The 10,964-nt window shown below is 41.7% G+C and overlaps 1 protein-coding gene and 1 non-coding gene across 2 annotated transcripts; one reads left to right on the top strand and one right to left on the bottom strand.

The window, feature by feature from the left end:
- Positions 1–863: 863 nt before the first annotated feature.
- Positions 864–967, bottom strand: LOC144256327 (small nucleolar RNA U13). Its single transcript, XR_013344097.1, has one exon. It is a non-coding gene; the product is annotated as a small nucleolar RNA U13 (small nucleolar RNA).
- Positions 968–2,784: 1,817 nt separating this feature from the next.
- LOC144256049 (secernin-1-like) lies at positions 2,785–10,350 on the top strand. Its single transcript, XM_077801213.1, has 4 exons — positions 2,785–3,034; positions 5,655–5,849; positions 9,087–9,252; positions 10,260–10,350. Exons 1-4 carry the CDS (start codon positions 2,785–2,787, stop codon positions 10,348–10,350), a joined length of 702 nt encoding a protein of 233 aa, XP_077657339.1.
- Positions 10,351–10,964: the final 614 nt, after the last annotated feature.

Below are 10,964 nucleotides of genomic sequence, written 5' to 3'. Positions count from 1 at the left end.
AACGTGTGGTGGTGGGAGGGAAATGAGGCACGGGGGCCAGAAAAGTGCTGTTCTTATTTGGAACCACATGAATCTACTTCATCTAGGAGGCAAGGCAGTTGAAAACAGCATTAAAATAGGCCTCTGGATACTGGGCGTGTCCCAGGATTACCACAGGCCTGGTATCGGTGGCATTTCCTCCACACTCAGTGACATGGGATTCTCCTGCATCTCTCAGTCTCAGAGGAGAGTACAGAACCCTGATGTTCTTCGTGGCCTTGCACTAAGGAGCTGGTGGTCCTGTCTTCATTCTCTGGTTGGGAGACCAGCTGGAGATTGTCATGTGGGTTCACGGAGCCACCCATGGTCCTGGTCTGAGGAGGAGGAGAGTGAAACCACAATTATGTCTGTAGCAGGGTGCTGAGGTCCTGCTTTGCATGTAGGGCATCCAAGTTAGAGCGGACGCAAGTGCACACATTGTGGGGTTCAGTGGAAGGTAAACAGGCTGAATATCCAGAAAACATTAGAGAGATCCCAGCCTCCAAAGATGGGGCAACTGAGCACGGCTACGTGTTCACCTGTCCCTACATAGATTTGCATCGGTCAGTTGGGGCCCTGCAAAGGCTCTGGGAGCAGAATCTACTGGAGTGGGTATAGGAGGCATTGTGACCAGGGCCCACCAGGGACCCTAGGAAGGAGGAAGGAGGCCTTCCAGGTGCAGTTCTGGATGCAGGTCTCACAACACACTGGTTTGCTCCAGATCCTCAAGATAAGATGAGTTCTCACTCTTGCTGCTTCTTTTTGGAGAAGACAACCTCGAGCAGGGAAAAGTCTACTTAATTCTATCTATCTTTCAATAAGCTTGCTCTTTTTTTTTCTTTTCATGTCAGGTGAGTAATGTGCCAATGTGGTAACAAGGTTTGAGGGAGGTGTCTCCCAGACAACAGTGGGCAAACCCAATCCCCATGCTTGTGAACCACAAAAGGATCAGGATTATTTTTAAAATTTTGTATCACTCTCCTAAGGCGTTATGGTTCAGCTTTGTAGATCAGAGCTTGGTAACCAAGCCTTCTTAAATGAGCTTAGAATGAGAAATTTCAAATGAATCGGTGCGTAATAAATCGAATATGAAAATAAGCCTGTTACAGAATAAGTCCATAGCTTGTGGCTACATTATCTTTTCTTCTCCATGACAGCACAGTGGAATGCTCCTTCAGAAAGCACTGAATTGGGTGAATTTTAATAGCTACTGATTCTTGTGTTGAAAATTCACCAAGAACAGGCTTGTACTACCATCTCAGTAGCTTTGCTCTAAGACTCTTGAATTTTTGCCAATGGACTTACAATTTGAATGATCAGATGAATAAATGAACTGAATACGTATGATGTACCATCTTCTTTCATACCAACCTGAGGAGGGAGGTAGAAATGTTTTTACTTTACCAATAAGAAAATAGAGGTTTGAAAAGAAGACATTACTTAAGATCATACTGCCTGTGAGTAGTTAAACCAGAGTGAGAAGTTAGTTCTTTATTTCTGAATTGCAGATTCCTCTGCCACAGTGTTCTGAAATCTACTCATCATTTATTTGGCCCTAGGCACCATGCCATTCTTTTTTTTTTTCTTTTGCAGTGTTGGGGATTGGACCCCAGGGCCTCATGCACACCAGGAAAATGCTCTACCACTGAGCCATATCCCCAGCCCCAGGCCATTTTCATGTTCATTATCTCATGAAACTCATATCCATTGTAACCCAATGATAGAGGAACTAATTTCATGGATGTCATAAAACTGAAGTTCAAATGTATTATGTAAACTGCCTATGGTCACACAGAGGGCAGTATCTGTACTCTCTTTAAAAGGTTTATTAATTGGAAGGGCCAGGATGGATGTCTCACTTCAGAAGGAAGGTGTGTTATTTTGATAACTGAAGCTGTAAGCCACACCAATTGCTCTAGGCTAATAGGTAGGAGGGAAATACATAGAAAATTGGTTTTCCTAGAAAACCATTTCTAATGAGATCTCTGAGCAAATTATATACACAGAGGAGAATGATTGGTAATCAAATACTGTTATTACTAATTGTCTTAGACCATCCAGACTGAGATAACTATAAATAGGATGCTGATAAACAACAGAAACTTATTGCTCATAGTTTGGGAGGTGGGAAGTCCAAGGTCAAGGTGCCAATGTTTGGTGTCTGGTGTGAACGCATATCTGACTCACAGGTGGTGCCTTCTTGCTGTGTCCTCACATGGTAGATGGGGCAAGGCAGCTCTGAAGGCCTCCTTCATACAAACACTAATCCCATCATAAGGTTCCTCCATTATTAGTCATTTCCCAAAGGCCCCCTTGCCTAGTATCATTATATTGGGTGATAGGGTTTCATCATATGAATTTTGAAGGGATACAATATGTAGCAATGACCAAAACACCCATATAGAATGATGGCAAGCAAAGCTGGGCTGGGCAGTGATTTCCTTTTGTCTAGGTAGGAGTCAGGAGGAAGCACAAGGCTTGCTGAGGGCTAGAGCTGAGCCAGACAGATTCATGGGAGACAGAGTCAGCACAGAGAAAGAGGGGATTGACCTTCCTTTCCAGGGGAAAAAGCTGCTGGTTCCTGATTCTGTCTGTGCAGAAGGGGGATGATTTTTGCATTTGTAACTGAATGTGTGTTAGAGGCATTTTGAGTTGAAAGTATCGTTGATTGGTTTGCATGTTGGTCTGCAAATTGAACATCATACATGCATTGGCGTGCTTCAGGCATGGGCCTTGTCTTGGTCTTTGGTTGCTATGACAGTAATCATGTGGGTTGAAATGACTGAGGAACACTTCTTGTTTCCTGACTTCAGGCTTGGTTTAGAAAGAGGAACAACAGCTAAAGAATCCTTAGATGTCATCGTCTCCTTGTTGGAAGAACATGGACAGGGTGGGAATTATTACGAAGATGCAAACTCCTGCCACAGCTTCCAAAGTGCATATCTGCTTGTGGATCGAGACGAGGCTTGGGTGCTTGAGACCATAGGGAAGTACTGGGCCCCTGAGAAAATCACAGGTGAGTGGTTTTGAGCATGTGAAAGACTGAGATGGATGTTGGCTGGGCCCACAGCACCAGATCCAGAGAAATCATGCTACCATGCAGCCCCTGTCTGTGCTGGCTCTTCACGCCTAAACACACTGTTCACTTCTGGGCATCTGTTTCTGGAGATGCACCTGGGGTTTTCTGAATCTGGAGTGAAGGGATGCTGGCCCTTGGGAAGCATATTCCTAACATTTCCTATTTTCTGTTTGCTTTCCAGGCAGGACCCAATTCTGACTACAGGCTGCTGCATGACTCAAACTGTTACTCTGTTGACGAAGGTGGTCATTGAGAAATCCCTTCAATGGGAAACTGTCCTGAGTTCGAAGCAGCAACCGTGCCCTGTAGCTGTTTGTGGTTGGAATGGTCCTCTAAAAGAAGGAGTTTGTGTCTGTGTGAGGATTATTCAGTGCTACTCTAGACCAATCAGGCCATTTCTCTGTGAGGCAATGTTCCTAGAAGGACATAGAACTTGGTGATCCTCATGGAAGGATTTAGTGCTCATAAAATTGCTGCTCTATGGCCCTGGCTCCTAAGACAGCACAGGGAAGGAAACATTAGAGGTGGGATGTGGTGCCGAGAATCAAACCCAGGGCCTTGCACATGCTAGGCGAGCGCTCTACCGCTGAGCCACAACCCAGCCCCTGAAGTCTTCCTGTTGAATGGTTCCATTGAAAAGGCTAGTGGGCCATGCTTCAAAGCCATCATATTGCTTTTAAGTAGAATCAAAGAACTTTTGATCTATAACTTCATTTCAAAAGCCGAGCCCCTTCAAAATATAGCTTAAAAAATCCATCTCCACAAAATGAATATTGTCTTTCACTAAACATTCAAATTAAAAAAAAAAAAACCACACAATAATTTCTTGGGCTTATCGCTTTCTTGTCCTGTGATCCCAGCAGTAATGTGATTAATGGTAGTAGGGGTAATGCGCTCAGTATTCCAAATGGTGATTCCTAAAAGCGAATGTCGACCATAAATCAGCCCTGTAGGAAAGTAACATCTATGGAGCTCTTTATGAGGACTTAAAAAAAAAAAAAAAAAAAAAACCTTAGTATAAATGATATCAAAATCACCAGTTTAGGCTAAAACAATTTTTAAAAATTTTTAAATTGTTTATAATTTGACTCCTGTGGTACGCTCTAAAAAAAATGAATGGAAAAAGACCAGTGCCCATCATCCAGGAGTGCTTATTTTGGAAGTGTAAATCAGTGAAGCAAAACATCCTGGGTGCACTTAGCTCAGCACTGAGCCTGCCTCCAGGGACTGGGTTTTAGGAAGTAATGGCTCTATAGCAGCTTATAGTTTAGGCTGACTTGCTGTCTCCCACTTCATTGTTCAAGAAATTGGAAGCTTAGCATGTTCCTTGGGAGCAACAATTGTGAATGGGCCTTATGCACTAGCCCTGATAGCTTGATGTTTGCACTCTGAACACCATCTCAAGCTTAAAGGCCAAGTTGCTCTCCATGTGTTTGAAGCTCAGCCTGCAAATACAGAAATGGAGGAAACAGGTCTGGAGTTATAGCTCAGTGGCAGAGCACTTGCCTAGCATGTAGAGGCACTGAGCTCAATTCTCAGCACCACATATAAATAAATAAATAAAAGTATTGTGTCCATATTCAACTGAAAAAGAAAGAAAGAAAGAAATTGAAGAAACAGAGCAAGTCTGCAGTTGAGAGGATTTCTCACCTAATCCTCATTAATTAAGGGAGAGTGTACTCAGAAGGCAGTCCTTTCTGAGTTCATTTAGCTATACATATATTTATAAGGAAAATATTTCCATATATTTTTCACACATAAATCTAGACACACATATATTTATAAGTACATTCTCCCCACTTTTTTTGTACCAGGGATTGACCCCAGTCCTTTATTAAATTTTTTAAAATTTTGAGACAGGGTCTCACTAGATTGCTTATAGTCTCGCTCAATTGCTGAGGCTGGCTTTGAACCTGAGATCTTCCTGCCTCAGCCTCCTGAGCTTCTGGGATTAAAGGCATGTGCCACTGTGTCTGGCCATTCCTTGTTCTTAAATGATTCATTATCATTGCCACGTGTTTTTCTAAATGTTGAAAAAATGTTGAACAAAGAAGTATCTGATTTGCATTATAGATTCTGTGTGTGTATGTGTGTGTGTGTGTGTGTGTGTGTGTGTGTGTGTGTGTGTGTGTATTTGAGTGAGTCGGGGTGGTATAAAGTGGGCTTCTAGGTGAAAAAGAGTCAGACTGGGGAGGAGGGACCTGTGGTTGCTACAGAGCATTTCTGTGGAGGAATTTCTAAATCTTGTCAGCACTACCTCCTCCAAAGGACGTTTCACTTCTCTTGTAGGTAATGCACACTTGGGGTTATTTAGAATGAAGGGCCTTGTGTATTTCATTTTGATTGTGAATTTAAGAGCAATAAAGTTATTACACATTTAAAATGTGATGATGCCAGTCAATATTGGTGGAACTAGAAAGGGGACCAAGATTGTGTTTCTTGCTTCAAAATTTGAATTCCTTACTTCCTATGAAGTCAGTGTTCCAAGGAAGGATTTCCCATGAATTTCCATTTCCTGATTAAGTTTTCCTAAGTGTACTTGCTTTGTACTCTGCAGAGGGAGTAAAGTGCATCTGCAATCAGCTTTCCCTCACTACAAAGATGGACGCGGAGCATCCTGAACTCAGGACTTACGCTCAGAGTCAAGGCTGGTGGACGGGAGAGGATGAGTTCAATTTTTCCCAGATTTTTTCTCCAGCTGATGACTACTCAGACAACTTTGCAGGCAAAGACAGCTTAGAAAAGCAAGAAGGTGAGTTGGGCTGTCCTTTAGGATTCTCCTTCTCACACTTTGCTTGTAGCTTTTGCAGAGCACTGGTCTGGATTTGGAAGGATGAAGAGGAGGGGTAGAGAATGGACTTTAGACATAAAGACTCACTTTTAGCAAAATTCCCTGGTATCCAGGCAAGGAGACAACTTGTACTTATTTTTACACAATATTTTCTTACCCATGGAGGTCCCTTGTTTTTACTGATGTTATTTTTCTTTGAACATTGATGTTATCATGTGTCCTTTGTGATACTTATTGCAAATAAGTATACTCCTTATAGCTCAGTTATTTATTTGGCTTATTTTCTCCTTATAGTTTCCTCTTTTCCACTAGTCTGCTGGGCCTTGAGGGCAGGGGTGTTATCTTTTATTCATCTTAAGATCCTCTTGTGATGCTTGCATAGTCCTTTGTTCCATGAACCTTTGTTGAGTATAAGTGTCTTGAATTCTCTTCATCAACCCTCTCTCTGCCACCCAGTTACTGACTTAATCAGAATCCATATTTAGGTAAGTGTGTTGATTAGATAGTTTACCATGTTTTTTGCCAGAGAGGAAACTTTTCCAAAACACCCACACTGGTCCCATTTTATCTTTGCTAGTTGTATATGTATTTTGTAAGTCGAACTTTTTTTAACTCAGGGGCATTCAATCACTGAGCCACATCCCCAGCCCTATTTTGTATTTTATTTAGAGACAGGGTCTGAGTTGCTTAGCATCTGGCTTCTTTTTTTAATATTTATTTTTTTTAGTTGTAAGTTGGACACAATATCTTTATTTACTTATTTTTATGTGGTGCTGAGGATTGAACCCAGGGCCTCGCACCTGGTAGGCGAGTGCTCTACTGCTGAGCCACAACCCCAGCCCTAATGCCTCGCTTTTTTGCTGAGGTTGGCTTTGAACTTGTAATCCTCTTGCCTCAGTCTCCTGAGCTGCTGGAATTACAAGCATGGTATAAATTAAACTTTTGATCCATTAGAACTGGAGTCAGCAAATTACATCCTACAGCAGCTGCCCATTTTATAAATAAAATTTAATTGGAACAGACACACTCTGTTAGTCATCTTTTTGTCACTGTGACAAAATACCTGAGATAAACAACTTATAAGAAGGAAAGATATATTTTGGCTCCTAGTTTCAGAGGTTTCAGTCCATGGTTGGTTGGCTCCATTGCTTTTGGGCGTGTGATATGGTAGCACATCAACAGGAGAGTACATAGCAAAGACATAGCTCACCTCATGGCAGCTAGGAAATGCTTGTTTGGGACGGGTGATGGGGAGGGGCCAGGGTCTCAATATCCTCTTCAAGGGCACGCCCTCAAGGATCTAACTTCCTTCTACTAAGCCCCACCTCCTAAAGGTCCACCACCTCCCAGAAGCACTGCAGGGAGGAAACCAAGCTGTCAACACAAGGGCCTTTCAGGATGTTCAGAATCCAAGCTGTAGCACTCACCTGTTATTTATGTGTTGTTTATGTCTGCCTTCATGCTGCACTGGTGAATTTGAGCCATTGCAACAGGGAAGTTAAAATGAAACCATATGGTCCATAGGCCTAAAATAATCTCTACCTGGTCCTTTAAGAAAAAAGTTTCCTTTTATCTCATCTAGAAGAATACTTTAGGGTTTTTATTGTGAAACTTAAGTCATATATTCTGGATAGGAAGGTAAGAAAGTACTCATTTTAAAATGAGAATTTGAAAAAGAACTTCTAAAGATGTTTAATGAAATCAAAACTAGCTTGATGAAAGTTGTTCAGTAGTTCGTAGCATAACAGTATCCTTAAATCTGATGAAACTTCTGGTTATAGGAAACCTCTAGGTTATAGGAAATGCACAGGAGAGAGGAACATCTTCAGTTCCACCAGGGGGATGCCACGTGCAAGTCCAGCTTGTGTGAAACTCTACAGGAAGAATGACCTGATTTCTATGACAAATAAGGTGCAAGAAGACAAATCAAGAGGCAGAGATTAAAATATTCAAGAGATATTGCCCACCTGTTGGATTCTGATCCAAATCCTATACCAAGACTGGAGATGTAGTATAGTGGTAGTGCCCATGCTGAGCGTTTCTTCTCAGGGCCCCCAGGTTCCATCTCCAGCCCTGCAATCCCCCACAACAAACAAATGAAAAACTCCAAATCAATACCTATTTTTTGAGAAAGTAAGAAAGTTTGAACACTGGATAGTTAAAAAAAAATCAAAGACATTTTAAATAGTTTTAGTTGTGACTTGTTATAGAGATGTATAAAGAGGATATGAATTGTGCTAGCAAATTCTCTCCCTATGTGATGTTTTGATTCTGTCTTTGTGAACACAGACTGAAATAGCCTTTTAATGAATTACAACCAGAGAGGAGTCTATAGATGTGGGATCCCATACAAAGTTTTTTTTGTTTTTGTACCGGGGATAGAACCCAGGGGTGCTTAACCACTAAGCCACATCCCCAGCACCATTCTTATATTTTATGTAGAGACAAGGTCTTGCTAAGTTGCTTAGGGCCTTGCTAAGTAGCTATGTCTGGCTTTGAACACATGATCCTCCTGTCTCAGCCTCCTGAGCTGCTGGGATTATTGGCATGTGCCACCTCATCTGGCTCAAGGATTTGTTTATTCATTCATCTGAATTCAGAGACAATAGTCTTATAGCCTCCAAATATTATAAATGCCTCTCTGTGTGTATATTTCTGACTGTAAGGAGATCATTCTCCAAATTTAGTAATGATCCCAAACAGCACTAGCTTGGGGATCTGTTTACAGACTGCATACACTTCCTAATGGATATATATTGAGTTATTGTACTAGTTGAGGTAATAGCTAAGTGCTATAACAGAGAGACTCCAAATTAATATGGCTTGAAGAACACAGAAGTTCTTCCTTTCCCATGTGATAGTCCAGATGTATATGGATTGTCTAGGGATGGACCTCCATTTTTGGTCTGATGGTTGGCATCTCCCAGCAAACAGGAAGGGAGAAAAATGAAAGGCAAGGATGTGGATGTGACCAGAAAGTTGCACACACCATTTCTACCGACCTCCCATTGGTCAGAATTGACCACATGGCCAGACTTAGTCACAAAGAAAGCTGGGACATGTATTCTGTCACTGAGGGTTATGTTCCCAGGTATAATTTCAGGGGCTTATTAATGTAAAAAATAAAGGAGTGAATGGGTTTTGGTTAACAACGTGCCACAGTTACATCTCCCCACTATCCATCTCTCTCTCTTTCAGAAAGCATCACTGTACAGACAATGATTGACATCTTACGGGACAAAGCCAGAGGAGTCTGCATAGACTCTGAATCTTTCCTCACCACAGCCAGTATAGTGTCTATCCTGCCTCAGAACAGAAGCTTGCCATGCATTCACTACTTCATTGGGATCCCAGATCCTTCCAGGTTTGTTCAAAATACAGTGACAGAGAGAAAGTATGTGTATCCCTTGGGAGCTCATCAGTGTGTTCATGCTGGCCGTGTCCTCCCCATGGGTAGCTAAGTCACAGTTTTCAGTCTGTTGCAATGTGGGCTGCATAGCACAGGAGCTTTGATTAAGTGGAGTGCTTGGTATAGTCACATGGTGGTTATTACGGTTGCAGAATTGTGTTTTAAATTCATCAAATAGTTACTGAGCATGTGTAATGGGCCAAACATTGTGCTATTTGGATATAGGGTTACAGAGATGAACAAAAGACAGGGTGTGTGTTGGGGGTGGGGGGTGATGTGCCCAAGATTTATCAAAAGAACCAGTTCCTATGCATTATTGGACAATATGATCCAGAGGCAATACAGATTGAAGCAGCTTTCATTAAGATGTTGTGTTTTAGGGAAGAACTTTTTTCCCCAAATATTTTAGCAAAAAGACAGCATTGCACAGTGACTAAGAACATAGCCTCTGGAATAACTGGTCAGGATTTGGAATCCCACTTCTGTCACCTAGTAGCTGGATAAGCTACTTAGCCTCTCTAAGCTCCCGTTCCTATAACTGTGCAGTGGGAATAATACCAGCCCCTACCTTTACATGCTTGTTGGGAGGATCACATGAGATGATCCAGGTAAGTACATGGTAGGCTTAACTATTATGACTAATTAATTAATAATTATTATTTTTTTTGTGGTGCTGGGGATAGAGCCCAGACCCTTGAGCATACGAGGCAAGCACCCTACCCACCGAGCTAAATCCCCAGCCCTTAATTATTATTAATGGGGGCTCTCTCTGACCTACCCAGCAGACAGTTACCCCATCTCCTTTAATGTTCAGCTGTGTATACCACAGGTGACATCATCAGTGGCTTAGAGACGACAACTCAATGCCTTCATTCACTATTACAATAACTACATTCACTATTACAATAGCTTCGGGGGGAGTTTTTGGGCCAAGATGCCTTGACCCAAACCTTTTATATCAGAATCTTCAGGTGGACCTTGATTCTGTCAGGTACATCTGATTCTCGGTATGAAAAGCCCTTGAAGACTGCCTACATCAATTGGTTCTCATGAGTTTTTCAGGTGTTCCACTGACCACAAACCATTATGATTTTTTAATATCAGTTGTTAAACCTTTGAATTCACTACCAAAGAATCTGCAGCTGTTAAATTTCATTCCTTTAGATGCTGAAAATATTTATTCTCCTCTTGATTCAGGAATATGAGACAAGGATTGTTTTTATCAAAGGACTCTTTTTTCCCCTTCCTTCTGTCTTTCTCTGTCTTAGATGACTCAGGGGGAAAGCCAAGCACTTCTGACCTGATGGCCCCATTTTTAAAACTATTGCCAATATCAGTAGAACTTTCTAATACCATATGAAACTATTGAATTTAGTGTAAACTATTCCTTTTCTTTTTAATCTTTATTTTATTTATTTATTTTTATGTGGTGCTGAGGATCAAATCCAGGGCCTCATACATGCTAGGCAAGCACTCTATCACTGAGCCACAACCCCCCTCCCAACTATTTTTAACTTTCCATTCACTCAACAAAAACTTACTGCATATCAAATATTGTGCTTGTTCAGTACTAGGGGTGAGGTGTGTGTACAAGAAAGAGGTGGCACAGATGTGGTGGTACAGGGAAGAACTTTGCAGAGGAGAGGTGAGAGCTGTGGAAGAAGTGA

Source organism: Urocitellus parryii, chromosome 7 (genome assembly GCF_045843805.1).
Source record: "Urocitellus parryii isolate mUroPar1 chromosome 7, mUroPar1.hap1, whole genome shotgun sequence".
Taxonomy (NCBI): Eukaryota; Metazoa; Chordata; class Mammalia; order Rodentia; family Sciuridae; genus Urocitellus; species Urocitellus parryii.
This window is presented reverse-complemented; position numbering and strand designations above follow the sequence as displayed.

Coding starts and splice junctions, on each gene's coding strand:
- LOC144256049 (XM_077801213.1), top strand. CDS start 2,785: ATGTGGGTTGAAATGACTGAGGAACACTTCTTGTTTCCTGACTTCAGG. Junction 3,035..5,654: donor GGCCCCTGAGAAAATCACAG/GTGAGTGGTTTT, acceptor TGTACTCTGCAG/AGGGAGTAAAGTGCATCTGC. Junction 5,850..9,086: donor CAGCTTAGAAAAGCAAGAAG/GTGAGTTGGGCT, acceptor TCTCTCTTTCAG/AAAGCATCACTGTACAGACA.